The sequence below is a fragment of the Anas acuta genome, chromosome 2 (assembly GCF_963932015.1).
Source record: "Anas acuta chromosome 2, bAnaAcu1.1, whole genome shotgun sequence".
Lineage (NCBI taxonomy): Eukaryota > Metazoa > Chordata > Aves > Anseriformes > Anatidae > Anas > Anas acuta.
Window position 1 is genome coordinate 119,344,754 of NC_088980.1, and position 18,558 is coordinate 119,363,311.

Here is an 18,558-nt window from a genome sequence, read left to right on the forward strand (position 1 = left end):
ACCCAGACAATTCTGTGATTTCTGTGATTCTAGCTCGAGCTTCTGACACACAGCACTGTGCGTAGCGAGGGGCTCACACCGCAGAATCCAGACCCCATTGCTCGACTGGCCCTCCTTGGGGCATGGCGGGCACTGGGCATGGTAACTGGGCACGGAGCCGAAGACAGACAGGCAGACAAACAGACTGACTGACTGACTGACAGACTGACAGAGGCAGCCCCCCCCATCCCCACGGTAACAGCCCGGCGGGCGGGGCGCCCGTCGCCATGGCAGCCGTCCCTCCCTCTCTCCCTTCCTCCCTCCGTCCCTCCACAAGATGGCGGACGGCGGGGCAGCGCCCGCCCGGCCCGATGGGGACGTGGCGGCGGCGGCAGCGGCAGCGGCGGCGACTCCCGGTGTCCGCAGGGACCGGCAGCCCCGCAGCGGCCGCCCGCCCAGCGCTCGGGACCTGCAGGTGAGGAGGGACGGGAGAGACGGCAGGGACGGGAGCCCCGGGAGCCCCGGGAGCCCCGGCCCTTCCCCGGGGCGGAGCGCCCGGCCTCGCCCTGGCTGCCCGTGAGGGGAGCGGGCTGCTGCGAGGGGCCGGCTGTGCCCGGCTGTCGTCACTTTATTTACATTTTTATGGTTATTTCTGTTTGGGCCAGGCTGTGGGGTGAAGGAACGAGCTGCGGGCGGGCAGCTTGTGGTGGCGATCCCTGCAGGATGCTGGCAGTGCGCTGCAGGGGCTGCAGGGCTTCGCCTCAAGTTGTTTTGGCGCCCTGGTGTTTTATTATTATTTAGCAGGGCTGTCCCCTCCCGCACACACATGGCAGTCTTCACAAACGTAGCTTAAGTTTAAGGGCGAGAGCTTTTCCTAGGTTCCCAAGACTTTTGAGAAAACATGATCGTAGATGTAACTCCATACAGGAGCTTAAATTCCTAACTGCAAGCACTTTTAGCAGTTTTTATTTATTTTACTTCCCAAGTGACATCAAAACAATACAAAGGTTTGAAATGTTTTAGCAACAGCTGTCTTAGAAAAGCAGGGAAACTTTTAGCAGTCAAAACTGCTCTTATTTAGTTACATGTATCTAACAAGGGATAATGCTTTCCTTTTTTCCACAGTTGCCATTTGGGATTTTTATATGTTCTTTCAGAGACTGAGTTTGCTACAATAGGTAACAATTACAATGTCCAAGTTGGTAGTTTGTAGTTCCTAATATCAGCTGACTGAGGCCAGCAGCATTTTGTGTAAATCCTTATGATAACATCCTAAAAACCCAGCTGCCTTCCCGAGTCTCAGCAGTGATCCACCGAGCTCAGTGCTTGGTTTGCCGTGGCACCGTAAGAGATGCAGTGTCAGGAAAGCACAGAAACCTGACTGTTCCCTTCTGGGCCCTCTCAGCATCCCCTGGTCCTTAGATTAGGAGTGATATGGGGTATATTTTTGCCTGTGTGTTCTTTTTAGTATCTGCTTACAGATTTGCTGTCTATGACTTCACTCATTCGCTTAATATATCTAGCAGATGCTTGCATCTTCAGATAGAGTAGAGGTCTTCAATGGTTTTCTTGTTCTTTCTTATCACCCAGTTTAATTTCCTTACTGAGTCATTTCTTTTCCTCTGCTGAATATACATCACTGTAATAACTCACTGCAGATATCCTGTGTTCATAGCAGTTTGTCCTGAAAGATGGACAGGCGTTTTATTTTAACGTTTATTTTGCATAAAGCAGTAATGAAATTGTGGCCTACTACCTATTCTGGTATGTATGATAAAACATTAACGTCCTTTGTATAGCATGAAGAAAATGGTGTAGGGACAAAATTAAGGAAAATTTGAGAAACAAAGTGGAGTGTTATTCAGGACAAAAGTAAGCTTGCTAAAAATGGCACGTTAGATGTGCCTCCCACAACTTCCTAAAAAAGAACTCTCCAGTGATATGGCAGCATTTGGTGAGCTTTTGGGGAAAAGTGGTGTATTAAAAGAATTTGCAATGATACCTTGAATTCAAGCCAGTCAGATCAGATTTGTATCTTAATCCTAATACAAGGCTATTCAATTTGCATTTTTTTAAAAATCTCTTTGTGAAATGTATTTATTTCCCAATTTTATCAAAGGGATACCTAAGAGCTTTAGTTCAGTTCGTTAGCATTAAAGAGATCATGCTTACTATATATGCATTCATATACACTCGCAAATCTCTTGCGATCCTGATACAGGCTGATTATACCTAATGAAGCAGTGTGGACCAAATGACAGCAGAGTATAAATTTGTTATGCTGGCATAAGCATATTGAATATCATGCATTTTTTTTCATGAAGCTGAATTTTAGAGAAGTAGTTGGGAGTTCTCATGTTGATGTTTCTAATTTTCTGGCATTGTGTGTATTTAGCATTAGTTTTGGTCTTATTTCTGTTGCATTTGTAGTTCTAGAATTGTTGACTTCTAAAAAGGGTCCTGTTTCCTACAGCTGGCCTTGGCAGAGTTATATGAAGATGAAGCTAAAAGGCAGGCACTGTGTCCTGACAAACCAACAACTACGAAGATGAACAGCTCAAAAGTATCACAGGGGTAAGGCATACCTTGTTCAGGAATGTGTGTGTCAAGTTGGTATTGTGTTAGCTAAGAAAATGTTGTCGTCATACTTGCTTGGTCTGTACCTTGTATAACAAGTGATCTATAGCAATTCATAATTATGAGTTGTGAATCCCTGTAATAATGCATAGTTGGTGTCTTCTCAGATGTTTTTTTTTTTTTATATTGCATCTTTTTGGGAACCGTTGTGTTATATGTTGTTCCACAGCCCTTTAAACCCACTTCAGATAAGATAAGGTTAGGATGCTGTAAATGAAATGCAGCGTTGCTTGCTTTTTCACACAGATAGAACTTGGATACTTGCAGTGTCAGGAAAATACTGCAGTTCTTTGCTTCTTCAGAATTCAGCAAATCAGTAGTTTTTGTGAAACTTGACATGTGAGCTGCTTTGAGTGTTGTACTAGGGTCAGTACTACTTAAGTTAACTAACCCGATAAGGCAAATACTAGTTTGAAAAATGAGTAGTAGGCTCATAGGAAATGAGAGAAATAAGCGTGGTTTCATAACAAATTTGCCAGTTGTCAGTGGATGGAAGGGAAGATGTTTCTGTGTATAAAGCCAAGTTTTGATGGCCTGCAGCGTTTGCAGTTCATATGGCATTTGAAGATTCAATATAATTTTAAAAATTTATAAAGAAACCTTGCCAGTTCTTAATTAATTGTTATTTAAATTGCTTCTAAAGAAGAGAAGTCTTTAAGTCATTACTGTCAGCGAGACAATAACAAGTATTGTATTTGGCTTGTCTTTCATTCACTGCTGCCAATATGAATCTCTGTTTTAAAAGAGGTTAAATGGCAGACTTAGTCACCAGAACCATGCCTCGAGTGTAGAAATGCAGATCTTTAAGAAGAGGGATTTTAGCATAGGATGTGACATTTGTAAAATAATAGTTTGTGTTTTTTTGGGTACAATCAGCTACACAAAACAGAGTTTATAAACAAATGAAACAAACAGCTCCGCTTACCAGTATGTGTCATGAAGTTACAGCTTCCTATTCCAGCTGAAGGAAAAGCTGCAATATGGTGTCTCAAATACTTGGTGTGATAGCTGTTGGCAAACACTTGCTCTTTGTTGGCAATCATGCTGGAAGCTGTCTGAGAAAGAAGAGATGGCTGCTCTTTGCATGGTATCCACGATGAGATTTTTATTTTATTTTAGTTGACTTTAGTTTGCTCTCAAATGAGCAACGTATTAATTGCAAGGAAACATAGTGCTGCTCTTGAAGTCATCTACTCATCTTCCACAATTGCAGGTATAGAGGATGGAGCAAATGCCATCATGTTATGTGAGCTCCAGCACCTTCACCAAGCCTAGGACAGCTGGCACAAAAACGCGAGCCCTGCAATGCATCAAAGGAAGAAGACTGAAATGGTTAAGAGTAGAAGAGTGATATAATAAGAGAGATTCTAGTTCCCATGGCCTAAGTTCATAATAATACACTTTTTTTTCTGAGAAAATAGATGAAGCAAATCCTCCACTGAGCTAATCAGTTAATTAAACTAATTACATTGTTTTTTTCAGCACCAATACTATAAAAAGAGATGCTGCGCTTCACTATGCTTTGATTTGAAAGGTATAGTAGTCAAACAGATGGCGGTTTGCTAGTTTAAACTTATGCAGTTACTCATGTAGCAGACTACGAATGTTCTATCATACCTGTGAGTTTGGCTGCCTCACATAGATCTTGCGTGGAGGAGTTTTATCATAAAACACTACAGGGTCAGGGCGTACAGTCGTTCCTGTTTGTCCAGTAGTAGCTTATCAATTGGTCCCTGTTGTAAGACAGAATTTGATTTGTGTTTGATCATCTTCTGAAAGTCTTTGCAATGTTGCCAGTTCTTAATTAATTCAATGTGGTTTTTAAATCATGTAAAATGGAAATGAGGGCTACTGTGTTTTAGCTTCCAGGATACTTGTGGATAGGGACTCCAGGGCATCAAAGAATAGCACAGATAACTTCACTCAGCAACTTATATCTTGACAAAATCAGCTAAAATGTTGTGGAAAGCATTTGAAGTATAATTAATAGTGGTAGGCAGGATTCTCCAGTAGCTGTTCAGCTTGCATATTACTTTTGTTTTTCTGCTGGACCACCAGAGACAGAAGCGCAATTCTACTTCTGGCTTATTCAGTGTTAAGCATCTGTGGCTGTGTACTTCGGACAGAAAAGTATAGTGAGAAGAAGAAAAACCATTGTCAGGGTGGATCTTCTGGGGGATTTTGTCTAGTTTAAAAAATAAATCTTAAAAAAAAAAAAAAGAATTGATGTTCTTAGTTTTTAAAAAAATAACTGGTTTCTGAAGTTAGATGTGAAGTACTTCCTACTTCTGATAATCTGTAAAGTGTGTGTACCAGTCACCCTTAAACGTTTCTTTTCATTTTCTTGGCAGTCTTAAAATTGATTCTTTCAGAAGTTTGAGAAAACCTGAGAGAAGCATGAGCGATGACAAAGAAAACCAAAGGTATTTGAAAAACAAAACGTTCATTTAACAGTTGTGAAAGTAAACGTTTTATCTGACATTTATACATTGTTCCACCTTGTTTTTCAAAATGCACGTAACCTAAGTCTTCCCTGCAAAGAGCTAGTAGCTACAGAGATGATGACATACTAGAGTGTTAGCTGTATACTGCTGTAGTAAATTATATTTAGCAGAATCTAGGCGTTGTCATCTAGGACCAATTTGTACCTGTACATGCCTTGGATAATACATGGCTGTATGAATTTTAAGGTTGTAACTTATTCTTGGGCTCAAAAAATTTTTTGCCTTTTTTTAAACATCCTGAATTGTTCTGTGTACCCATTACACAAATATTTGAGTACTTTTCTTTCCTGAATACAAACTTGGATGAGAATTGTCATTTTATCTATTTTCCAATAAAAATACTTTAAAATCTAATAAAGATTTCTCAATATGAATGGCAATTGGAATAAAAATACCAAGGAGAGATGACACCAAGACTGCCAGTTATGTGACACTGTAAAAATAGTATGATTGTACATCACCTGCTGTTATTGGGTAACTATGAAAAATGATTGAATCAACTGTATTTTGAAGTCATTGGCCTGAGAGACGATTTCATATGGATTAATTGATTTACCTTGCCCAAAGTGGTTACATGAAAAAGTTAAGAAAAACATAAAGCACTCATTTTAGTAGCTTTTAAAGCTCTTTGTGATCAAGGATGAAAGAGACTCGCAGGTTTGCCAGGTTTTGTACTTACATACAGATTTTTTTTTATCTATAGTAGCTATTTCATTGTTATTTTGGGATTTATAGCACCTTCCTCATTGATTCTTGATAACTCACAATTCTTGATCTTCATAATCAAGAGCTGGAACGATTTATCTTCAAGAGCTGGAAAAGGTGCTATGTCAAAGAAAAAAATCACAGTTTAGCTTTCACAGCGGTGTCTGCAGACATAAAAATGCATTGGAAATTTATTCAAACTCATTAAAAACTTTACATTTTTGATATCGGTAGGAATGGAAGCATGCTGGACCTTTACATTAAAAGGTCAATTTTTTGGTACTGTTCAGGCTTTGTAACAATAATTTTACACTCATTCTGCCAAAGTAGTGTTAATTGTGAATCAGAGTTCTAACCAGCCGAGGGACAGACCCATGCACATGACACCCCTGAGGAAATCAGTTTTTACAGGAGCAGTCAGCATCCACATAAAATCATGTTTAAAGTCAAGTCTGCATCAAGGTTATGTTCACTTAAGCATATGATTTTTGGCCCAAATCTCTGGGGTCAGTTCTGGAAGGCATCTCATTAGTTTTGCTAGCCTAATGTCTGTAGAGTAGTGCTGTTTTGATTGCTCTAAAACTCAGAACCAAGTGGAACGTTTCTGTGATCAGAATGGCAAGGTTTTGTGCCAAATTTGGCTCTTTGACCATTAATTTATTTTATTTTAATTGGAAGGAGGAAGTGACACTTGTCATTTTAAAGCATTGTTGCTTATGAACATTACTATTCTAAAGATTTTATTCAGGTGACTCCGAATACAGAGGATTACAGATTTCTGAGGCTTCTAATAACCCGAGTAAAATTGTTGCTGAACTCTTCAAAGAAGCAAAAGAACATGGGGCTGTTCCATTAGATGAAGCCTCAAGATCGTCTGGTGACTTCAATAAAGCTAAGGTAAAAGTCAAAAGGTATTTTAGTCTCTGTTTACATCAGGCTCTTTGAAACTCATCTAAATCACTTGAGAGCAAATAAGCCTTTGTGTGGTTTGCATGTAGCAGAGGATTTGATACAGGTGTGTATTATCTGTGCTTAGTATCTTCCTCTAGAAAATAAAGTGGTGGGGAACCACAATTTCAGGAGGAATTATTAGAAATCAACCTAAACTGGGACTACCTTCTTTATTTCTAAATTAAAAAAAAAAAAATCACCTGCAATTGTGTTCCAATCAAAATCTTTTATCTGTTGAACTGTTGAATTACTAATATTTGGAAAAAGTGTACAGACTAGAAACTCAAATAATTGTATAAAACCTGCTTAAACGTTTTACAATTACTATCTAAAATTTTTCACTTGGAAAGTATGCAAGTTAGAACAGTGTGGTGTTTGCCTTTAACCATGAAAGTAAGTGTGGTGATGTCTTTATTTGCACCTTTGTAAGTATCTTAATAAACTGTTTCAGATATTTATTGCAATAAGCTTTTCTTTGTATTTTTTTCAGTCATTTTCTGGTGGTGGATATAGATTGGGTGATTCATCACAAAAGCACTCTGAATACATATATGGAGAAAATCAAGATGTAAGTACAATTCTGAATAGCTGGTAACAGTGTCTCCAACAGATGTCATCTTTACGATGTTTACAGCTTGAAATGCTAGTGTTACTGTAATTGTCTATAAGGAAAGACAAATACCTAAATATTAGAAACGTGTTCACTAGAAATTAAGCAAAAGCATCCATATTGGAAAAATATTCAGTGGATACCCTTAGGGCCTGCATTACGGTTTTGCTGGGCAAGAGGGTTGGATGATCAGATCCAGAGTTGTTGAATACTTTAGCCTTCTCCATGTCTATTGTTAACAGTTCTCCCTTCTCATTTATCAGAGGAGGACCAACACTTTGCTTGGCTTTTTCTGGCCTTTGTACCTACAGAATCCCTTCTTGTTACTCTTTGCATCCCTTACCAAGCTCACTTTCATCTGTGCCTTGGCTTTCCTGATCCCCTCTCTGTACTCTTCTCAGGCCACGCAGTCCTGCTTCCACTGCAAAACTAAACTGTGAACTTGGGCTGCTGGGGGAATTTTGATCTCCTTATCTGAGTTGTGAAGCAGAGGTTAGAATGAAAAATTTCATTTGATGTAGAGAAGAGTTGTGACAGCTATTAAGGCCTGTAGGCATTCACAGAATTGATTTGGATTAATTAAAATCCCTCAGCAATTAGTGGCTTCTCTTTAATTATTTCTTGCCATATACCAGTACCTGTCACTTGCAATACATGTAAATATCTGCCACCTGAATATCTTCACCGTGTTTGGTATAGAAAGAAAATAAGAACAAGAAATCAAAAAAGTCCCTTCCTGTAGTTCAGAATTTAGAAAAGAATTTCAGAATTCAGAAAACTTCAGAATTTAGAAAATCACCTGGATGTTAAATGATGCCCCAGCTTTGTTTAGCAGCAGCTACCTTTTTGTTAACGTTAGGGCTATACAGATCATTGCACTGGGGTTGCTTGTGGTAAAGCCAGGCGAATGAAGGGAATCAGTGAAGGACAATGTCCACTGCCCTCGCCTCATCTACCAGGCCTGTCATCTCATTATGGAAGGTTATCACTTGGTCAAACATGCCTTCCCCTTGGTGAATGTATGACGACTACTCCTGGTGATTTTCATGGCTTTCATGTGCCTGGGGAGTGGTTTCCAGGATTAGCTGCTCCATTCCCTTCCCAGGGACCGAGGGGTGAGGCTGTCTGGCAAGTCATCCAGTTGGGCTGGCAAATTTGTTTCATATATTAAACAGGCTTTAAGTGAAGACTCCTCTCCCCACCCCCAAGTGCATCCTATCACAGACACGCTTGAACTCTATTTCAGGTTTATTTGAACACATTAATGATTTTGAAACCAAATGTTCTACATTGTGTCTGCTGATCAGCTGAAAGTGGGTTTAAGTGTAGTGTCAATTCTGTGAATGTCACCCTTTGCTTTCTTATGATAAATGCACAGAAACAAAATTAATCAGAAATATCAAAAACAGTTGTTTTAGCACCTCTGAAACATTTTCTTTTTGTTAATGGAAATTAATTTTCTCTTGTCATGATCCAGCTTCAAAACAGTCTTTTAGTTTTGAAGCTAACCTGAGGCGTAATTATTTCAGAGAACAGATCATAATCTGAAATAATCCTGTTCTTCCTTAACAGTAATACTCTGTTCATTGTGTCTTTTTATAAGGTCTTCTCTTGCAAATTATTTTCAGTGTGGTGGGGAATGCAGGGTTCTCCTTTTGTTGTGGACTGTAATTAGAGGAGAAGACTCTAGTCAGAGACAGGCTCCCCACCCACACTGTGAAAGTGCTGGTTTCACTACCTGGGAAAGAGGGGGGGGGAAGTGGAAGGAAAAGTTGTTCACCATCTTTGCAGTCATCTTTTGCATGCTTCCATGTGGGTGGCTGAGATTCACTAAAACATTCTGTTGCACAAATGATAAATCGCTGGTTTTGTAAATCCTCTCTGTGCAGGTAACTCAGATCTTCTCATCTTTCTGCTTCTTGCTTCTTCACCCTACTTGACACAATTTTTGAGTTTGCTCTGACTCAAGATTGAAACTGGGAAAAATAGGATCATCTTTTCTTTCAAATTCCTCCTCAATTTCTTCCTTATCCAATTTAAACGCATCCTAGCTGATAATATGAGGGTATTGAAGGCATCAAAAGCTTTTATTTGCCAGCTTTTCAGTCTGAACATGATTTTTGGTTTTCTTGTCCATGTGACTTAGATGTGTTTTAAATTCTTTCACTTAGCCATAAAAAAAAAGTTTGTATTTACTGTTAATCCTGTGACAAAACAAAAAATAAGAGATCAAACTGAAAGACAGTGTAGTCCAGCTTTTTGTGCTTGCAAGCCAGCAGAAGTGGTAAGTTGTGTCAGGGAAATGATCCATGTTAAAAAGTAATCTTTTCTTCTTTTTCTCCTTTTCCTGCAATCAGATTGATTTTATTTGGGAATAAAACAGTGTGTGCTTTTGAGAACTTGCCTTCCTGTAAAGGAAAGGTAGATGAGAGCATCCAGTAGCAAAAGTAGATGATAGAATTTTTTTCTCTCCTCTTACTTAAAAGGCTAGAAGTGAGGGATAGGTTAAATTATGAAGTCCTCTACACTTCAGCATTCATATGAACAGCTAGAGTGAGTATTAAGCTCATCAAGTAACAGAAACAAGAGAGTAAAGGATGTGGTTTAGGCTGTGGGCTTCTCTCATGGCGCACCAGGAGCTGATGTCTTTTACCCTCTTAAGTAATCCTCTACTTGTTGAGTAATGGCCAGCTGTGTGGAGCCGGAAGTGTGTTGCAGTGGGGTTACCGTAACTGTGGGCAGGGCTCATTTTCTAAGGGAAGGTCAGTTTTAGTGGCTGGGGAAGTGTAGGCATACTGGACTGGAAGGCATTAGTTGCAGGGAAGAGAGGTGCAGGCTCTGGAGGTTGCAGTGCCTCCAGGGGAAGGCTTTGGCTGGAAGTACATCACAGGATGCTCCAGGATGCTCAGGATTTGAACAGACTGGAGCTAGTATCAACTTCATTGCAGCTCAGCATGAAGCAGTTTGAGGAAGTAATAGTTTTAGCTCTAACTAGTATATCAGCAATATTTTGGAAATTAATGCATTTATTTCTTAATAGCAAGAAGTGTTTACTGCTTTTAAAAGTAGTTGAAACACTGAAATTCACAATGAAGTTACTGTTTGTTGTCTGTATGTCATGGATGACAGACTAAGGGATGCTTTTTCTTCAAGTATAAAAGGGATCTTGGAGTAAATAATAGTCTGTAAATATTGTTTGCTTTTTAAAGTACGTAATGGTTACAGTGCATTCAAATTAGTTACAATGCAGTGCTCTGTTCCTCTTGTCGTTTGCATTTTTGTTTGTGTTCTGCCACAAAATCTGTTAAATATAGATCAAAAATTCTACAGCAGTAATCTGTATGAAACTAATATACCTTATTTGTGTATCTTCCCTTCTATTTTCACGATTTTCTCCTCAGGTTCAAGTTTTGCTGAAACTCTGGAGGAATGGGTTCAGTTTAGATGATGGAGAGTTGAGGTCATACTCAGACCCAACAAATGCTCAGTTTCTTGAGTCTGTTAAAAGAGGGTAAGTTAAAATAACAATTTTGTTGAGGCATGTCCTTCAAGTGAAGGAAAATGCTTTCCTCAAATAGTTGTAATTATCAAAAGTTCAAGGCTTCTTCTCTGCTTGCACCCATAAAATATATTCTGTATTTGTCATCAGATGCATGGGGCACTTAAAAATATTTTGTTTCCTTCTCGTGCTTTAACTCTGAATGTTATTTATTATAGATGTCTATTAGTTTCTTGTGTTTTGTTAGCATGTTCTAGGTTTTGACTGTCAAATGACTGTTTTTTTCTTCGTTTTAGTCTTTAATTTTATCTGTTACTTTGGGATGAAATCAATTCATGAAATAATTGAACATCTGTAACTTTTAAAATGAACATGTTAATAGTGTCAACTCATACTGTGTAAGATTTTTGTGCAATTTTGTCCTACAGTACAGAGCATAATTGGGAAATTTATTTTTGTATTAAGGGAAATTCCTGTGGAATTGCAACGACTTGTTCATGGTGGCCAGGTTAATCTGGATATGGAAGACCACCAAGAACAGGAATATGTGAAGCCGAGACTGCGATTCAAAGCTTTCAGTGGAGAAGGACAAAAACTTGGAAGGTAAAAATCACTGAATTTTCTGTTCTGTATCTATGTCATTCTAAGAGCTGGATTTAATCAATTTGGAGTCTTTTGAAGAACTAATCAGATGACAAAAGCAATATTAAAATTTTGTGCCGCCTTGATTTCAAGGTCCCAGGCCTGATTTTATAAAGTCACCAGTAACCATGAAAGTTTATATATAATAAAAGGTAAGCCTTAGTTTTGTGTTCTGGACCTTCTCATAGATCTGCTAGATGCTTTGTGCTTTATTGTGAATGAAATTTCTATTCCTCTTCTTGCATATAGTTTTGCTTATTTATTAACTTCAACTATGTTTAAAACTGGAGCAAGGGAAGTTGGAAGGTGATAAGTACCATACAAATTTCATGAAAAAATCTCCTTATAAGGTATAGAAAATGAGTCTGTTAGTGTAAGGAAGAAAATTAATTCCATAAAAAATCTTATTTTAGTCTTTTAATTTGATCCAAAACAAATAAGCAGTAAATTATATCAAAATCTCTCAACTCTTACCACTGGGATTTGTGTAAAACTTCAAATGATACTGCAAAAGTCTATAGTAGGAATTCTTTTTTAAAAGAAAACATCTAGAGAAATTTTACGTGCTCCCCTAGGTTAAATATTACTGCAAAGTCTGGACTGTGGGAGGGAAGGACTCATCCTGTAACACGTAACTGGAGCCCTGACCTCCCCCAGTTCTAGTGTCATGTCCAACTATAAGATAAAAAATCATACATATAGTAGAAAACCTGAAATGTAATGACTTAAAGACCTTATATCTGGTTCCGTTTCAATTCCTGCTGTGCTGATGAATGCTGTTACTGAATGGCTTAGTCTGTTTTGTCCAAATGTGCATAATCTACTATTATAGCAATTTAAGCTGAATAGAAACAGTAACGTGACCTCAACTCTGCCAATTATCAACTTTTTTACATAGCAATTACAGGTTTTATAGTATCTTTTCTTATTGACTGGATATGAGCTGGTGAATTGTGCATACTTCTAGGTTTCTATTCACAACTGTATCTATTTGTGTAATATGTTTGTTTGCTGAAAAAGGTACTAATTGTATGCTATTGCAAGTAATTTAATGCAATAAATGCTGCTTAGCAGTTTCCAACCTGAGATTTCCTTTTTTAAAGATTAGGACACATGCTGTTATATTAATACATAATATAATGTAATATTATATTACGTATGTGATTATTTTTTTAAATTTATTCCATGAAGTATGAGAGGTAAATCTTATTATCAAATTGATTTCATGCCCTGTATGCATAAACAAAGGTGTTTCAGTTTGTACCTGATCACCTATTTTATATCTTGCAAACGTAAGGATCTACACAGTTACAAGAAAATGTATGTAAAATTTGTCAATCCTTGAAAAGAAACTGCAAAAGCATTATTTGTCTTTTTTTTTTTTTTTGAATTAAAAAACAGATCTCTACTTAAATCAGATTCAGTTCTGCTTTGACTCCATTAGTAACATCTGTTTATCTGTTTTTTTTATCCTCTAGCCTTACACCTGAAATAGTCAGCACACCTTCTTCCCCAGAGGAGGAGGAGAAATCTATTCTTAATGCACCTGTTCTGATTGATGATTCCATGCCAGCAACTAAAATTCAAATTAGATTAGCAGATGGTAGCCGATTAATACAAAGATTTAATCAAGCGCACAGGTAAATTGATTTTGCATCGATGCAGGTAACCATAACTATTTTGATAAGTTTGTCATTAAATGAATGCCAACAAGGCATCAAACGGGAAATACAGTTCCACTGGAATGTCACAGTTGTGTCATTTTCATAGACAGAGATGCACTGATAAATTGACTATCAGAGCAAAGCGGTAATTGAAAACACAAGATATTCAGTAAGTGCAAAGCCACAAACTTTCCTGACTAGTGACAGGGAAGAGACAGTGCCAATCATAATTGCTGTCTGTGTAGGTATGAGATTCCTGTACTGCTCCCAGGACAACCCCAAAGTGAGGATATTACTCAAACATCTCTTGAGTACAGACAGGCACGGAGCCTTACCTATCTTCTAGGAAGCCTGTTCCACTGTTTGATCACTCTCATGGTAAAGAACTTTTTCCTAATATCCTGTCTGAATCTCACCTGGCACAGCTTTTGTGCCATTCCTGTGCATCCTGTCATTGGTTACCAAGGAGAAGAGACCAGCACCTCCCTCTCCACTCTCCTCAGGAAGGTGTAGAAAGCAATGAGATCGCCTCTTGGCCTCCTTTTCTCCAGACTAGACAACCCAAGTGTCCTCATCCTCTCCTCATAGGACATGCCTTCCAACTCTTTTACCAGTTTTGTTGCCTTCCTCTAGACACTTGAGAGCCTTAACATCCTTTTTATATTATGGAGACCAAGTCTGCACACAATATTCAAGGTGAGGTTGCAGTAACACTAAATGTAGTGCAAGAATCACCTCTTTTGACTGGCTGGCTATGTTGTGTTTAATGCACCCCAAAATGCAGTTTGCCCTCTTGGCTGCCAGGGAACACTGCTGGCTTGCGTTGAGCCCGCTGTTGACCAGGTTCCTTCCTGCTGAGCTGCTCTCCAGCCTCTTGTCTCCATGCCTGTAGCTGTGTCTGGCATTGCTCCATCCCAGGTGCAGAACCCGGCATTTCCCTTTGTTGAGCTTCAGGCTGTTGTTGATCACCCACTGCTCTAATCTACCTAGATCCTTCTGCAAGGCCTATCCTCTCTCCAGGGAGTCAACAGCACTTCAAGGTTTAGTATCATTGGCAAACTTGCTGAGGATGCACTTCTCTCCTACATCCAGATCATTGATAAAAGTGAACAGAACTGGCCCTAGCATTGAGACCTGGGGAACACCACTGGTGATCTTCTACCAGCCAGATGGAGCCCCACTTGCTTACAACCCTTTGAGCTCTGCTGTCAAGCCAGTACATCATCCAGCATAGTGTGAATCTGTTTATCTCACAGCTGGACAATATGTCTAGAAGCATTCTGTGAGGGACCGTATCAAAAGCCTTAGTGAAATACAAAATACATCCGCTGACTTCTCTTCATCCACCAAGTGGGTGAACTTATCGTAGAAGGAGATCAAATCATGAATGCAGAACTTTCCCTTGATTGTGGAATCATAGAACTGTTGAGGTTGGAAAAGACCTCCAAGGTCATCAAGTCCAACCATTAACCTAGCACTGCCAAGTCTACCACTTAACCATATCCCTGAGCACCACATCTACCTTTTAAATACCTCCAGGGATGACGACTGAAGTACTTCCCTGGGAAGACAGTTCCAATGCCTCACAACCCTCTCAGCAAATAAATTTCTCCTAATATTCAACCTAAAGCTCCCTTAGCACAACTTGAGGCCATTTCTTCTTTTCCTATCACTTCTTGCTTGAGAGAAGAGACTGAACCCCATTCTGCTGAAACCTCCTTTGAGGTAGATGTAGAGAGGAACCCCTGTTCCTATGCCTGATAGTTACTTCATTCTTTAAGTGCTTTTCAGTATCCTCCAGGACAATCTCCATAACTGTTCCAGGACTGAGGTTAGAGTAACAGGTCTGTAGTTTCCTTTGTCTTCTCTCATTTTCTTGTTTTTAGTAGTTGCGTATAACATCGGTTAGTTTCCAGTCAGCAGGAACTTCCCCTGGCTCCCATGACCTTTGATAAATTGTTGAGAGGAGACCTGCCATAACATTCGCTAATTCCTTCAGCACTGTTGGGGATGAATCCCATATGGCCCCATGGACTTAGGAACATTGATCTGATTCATCTATTTCCTTGCAATTCCAGTGACCACAGATGGAAAGCCATGGTCCTTCAACTCAGGTCCATACAGCTGAAAAGCTGTTGTTACTATTAAATACTGAGGCAAAAAAGGCATTAAATGCCTCTGCCTTTCTCTCCTCCTTACTTGTTAGGTGACCACCTGCTGCAATCAACTTAGTAGTCTGTTAATTATAGCTTGCCATCAGTTTTGTTGACATTGTTGGGGCATTGCAAATGGTGTTGGCCAACCCCAGTTATTTACCCAAGAGGTTGTGTTAGTGCAAGGTTCTGCAAAGCGCTGTTTTGCACTTGCTGTTCTGCATGGCTGAGAGAACTTTGGGCAGAGGGCAGAGATTTGGGCAGTCATTCCACCCGCACTTCATAGCAAGCAAGGTTCAAGTCAGCCTCACTCCAAAGTCTGCACCATCATGTTAGAAAACAGCTGAAACTGAGCTCGAGTCCCTGCCTTGAGGGTGCTCTTAGTGTGGACCCAGTTCCATGCTGACACCGTTTGTGGCTTTGAAAGTTGCCCTGCTTTCTTTTTCCGCTTCTGGCTCAGGATAAGGGCAGAGGCAACGTGCAAACTTCTTCACCTGACAAAATACACAGACCACAGTAAGACAATTTTAGCTGAGATGCCAATAAGGAAGATGATGCAGCAATAATCTTTCAGCAGTAGTAGACCTGGTAGTACAGGCCCAGACCCTTGCTTCCCAGCAAGAAATGACTTGGATAGACAGTGTGGCTCCTAGGAACCCTCTAGCCATGATGTTTTCTTTTGTGTACATGAAAGAGTAGAGGTGGTAGATTCCCACTGAGGTCTGTAATCATGGGTGGGTTGACAGAATTTATTTTTATTTAAATTTCTATTTAATCATTGCTGTCTTTCTCATGGGTGTAGATCTTCTTAGTTATTTTGATCAGATGCATGATCAAAATCAGGTACTAAAGAGCACTGCTTGGATCATAAACCTTGAAGACAGAAAACTGAAGTCCCTGTTTATTTGGTTGCAGTAAATCTGCCTGCATATTAGTTCAGTAGATCTTCAAAGATTTGACTCAGTTTACTGTGTTGAGAGAAACCTCTCAAGTTTGTTTTTTATCTCTAAAATCCTACTTTTCATCTATGTCTTACAAAGCTGTTATTTTTGTTATACTGTGACTGGTGGTTTTATGAACTATTGTTCACTACTTGAATGCTAAGTGAAAGCAGGGGAAACCTATTTACAATCTGAGCACAGTAATAATTCCCCTCTGCTTTCTTATCACTTTATATTGTAAGATTTCTCTTTCCAATAATACTTTTGCACTTTTGGTATATGCTAAGGATTTTGGGATACGTATAAGGATTTTTTGACAGCTGGTACTGATGTTGCTTGATGTTCTATATTAAATATCAGTTTATAATATGTTCGTATGTTAAAACTTTTATTTCTGTTATTTGGGAAAAAAACAAGCAACATTGGTTTTAATACTTCACATTTTGTATGCAAGAAACAAAAAAATATATAGTCTACAATTATTGGCCATCTGGATCAAATGGAAATGTAAAATCAATAGGATATATTGAGTGGTTTATGTCGAAATAGAACCATACACTGTTTTCATGTCCATATCCTTTCTACAGGATTAAGGATATTCGAGATTTCATTATCCAGTCCCGTCCAGCATTTGCAACAACTGATTTTGTTCTCGTGACTACCTTTCCAAATAAAGAGCTAACAGATGAAAGCCTGACACTACAAGAAGCAGATATACTCAACACTGTGATTCTTCAGCAATTAAAGTAATCTTACAGCTGTTGGTAAAATACAGGGCATGTGCTGTATTGTCATACAATGTTTCCAACAGATTGAAAAAAAAAAAAAATGAAGTGTCTTTATTCCCCCACTTCCACAGTTCAGATTTTTGGGTTTCATGTCTTCCAGCTGTAGCATATATTAACTTTTTTATTTTACTTTCTCAACATTGTTCAACCCTTTTTCATTGTTAAAATTAAGCTTCCCTATGTTTGTGTGTTTGAAACCATGTCATGCACTAAATGTGAGCTATCACTTTCACTCTTCAGTGTTGTTTGTTTTTGTCGGGGGAGAGAAGCATTTTTCTCAAGGGGGCAGTGACTTTGATACAGTTGGTAAGATTTGCACTATGGAAATGTTTTATGCTGCATTGACAAACAGCCATTTGAAAACCTAGCCTGCAGGTTATGTTTACCTTCCAAACTGTATTAATATTAAAGTGTTCTGTTTAATAGTTTGACAGATTATAATGACCTATTATAATTTTTGTATATTCTGTTTGTAGTGTTTCATGGTGTAGTATAATTATTTATATTCTTGTTCCTATGTAAATATCCCTATATAATTGCTGATGTGAATCAGTATCAGGAGATGCAAAGCTCAGCTTTTGCAGACTGTATAATAGACTGTTCTTATTTGTATTATAGTTCTACTTGTGGTGAAAATGATTATGCATTTCTTTCTTCTTGAAGTTAGAGAAACGGGAGAGACCACTGTCATCTGAAGAAAGGCTGTGATTCAGAGTTCATGGGAGTAGGTAGACCTGTGGTCACCTTGAGCTTGAATATGCAGTTGAACCCTGTGCAGCTAACATGATTCTTCACATGAACCATTGCTTAAAAAAAGCCAAACAAAAACACCAAGGTGCACAGACACAGAACTTGTTTATGCAGTCACGTGCATGCACAGAAGTAGGCATATTAACTGGTTATGTATTTTTGACCTGAATGTCAGGTCTTTATTTGGAGTTTTGGCCAAAGGCTTTTTGTAATACTCAGTGGGGATTTGCTCTTGCAATTTCCATTATACTGATTTGGAGGCTGTATAATTAAACCCCTTAATCTTGGAAATCATATATTTTTTCAATTAACTTGGCCCTACACAGCAGTATGCAAGTAGAAATCTTACTTTGTGAGCAGACTGGCTGATGTGCTTTAATATTTTGTGGATTTATAATATGGATTTATAATATTTGTGGCTTTATATCAGATGAGTGGATCGCACTCTGAAGGAGGGTAAATGGGCTGTATATGTAAATGTGCCAATATCTGTGTTAAAAATACTGTTTTCACTGATTATTTTATCCTGAAAATGTCAACACTTATTTATGCTTAGCTTATCATTGGTCAGTATATTTGATTAATCTTAATTTTTTTTACCTCAAAATCGATGTTTAAGTAAATTTCAAATGTGCTATTGTACTTGAAGTCATTTGTTTTGTAATCTGAATATCTGCATGATTTAATCATAAATCATTTAATGTGCGAGTAATTAAAGTTTTAAGCTAAAAAGAC

The 18,558-nt window shown here is 38.7% G+C and overlaps 1 protein-coding gene across 2 annotated transcripts; it reads left to right on the forward strand.

The window, feature by feature from the left end:
- Window positions 1-285: 285 nt before the first annotated feature.
- Window positions 286-18,558, forward strand: UBXN2B (UBX domain protein 2B). 2 transcript variants are annotated; one of them, XM_068671920.1, is made up of 9 exons: window positions 286-454; window positions 2,453-2,553; window positions 4,968-5,039; window positions 6,563-6,722; window positions 7,267-7,344; window positions 10,788-10,897; window positions 11,351-11,488; window positions 13,006-13,167; window positions 16,873-18,558. In XM_068671920.1, the coding sequence occupies exons 1-9, from the start codon at window positions 317-319 to the stop codon at window positions 17,033-17,035; spliced, it is 1,122 nt and encodes a 373-aa protein (XP_068528021.1). In that variant the 5' UTR covers window positions 286-316; the 3' UTR covers window positions 17,036-18,558. The 2 variants fall into 2 exon arrangements, with proteins under 2 accessions (XP_068528021.1, XP_068528022.1); XM_068671921.1 differs by lacking the exon at window positions 13,006-13,167.

What these genes read in the sequence shown, in the direction of transcription:
- UBXN2B (XM_068671920.1), top strand. Translation starts at nt 317, where the DNA reads ATGGCGGACGGCGGGGCAGCGCCCGCCCGGCCCGATGGGGACGTGGCG. An exon ending in GATGACAAAGAAAACCAAAG is followed by an intron (nt 5,040 to 6,562) that starts GTATTTGAAAAA and finishes ACTATTCTAAAG; the next exon opens with ATTTTATTCAGGTGACTCCG. An exon ending in GTGACTTCAATAAAGCTAAG is followed by an intron (nt 6,723 to 7,266) that starts GTAAAAGTCAAA and finishes TATTTTTTTCAG; the next exon opens with TCATTTTCTGGTGGTGGATA.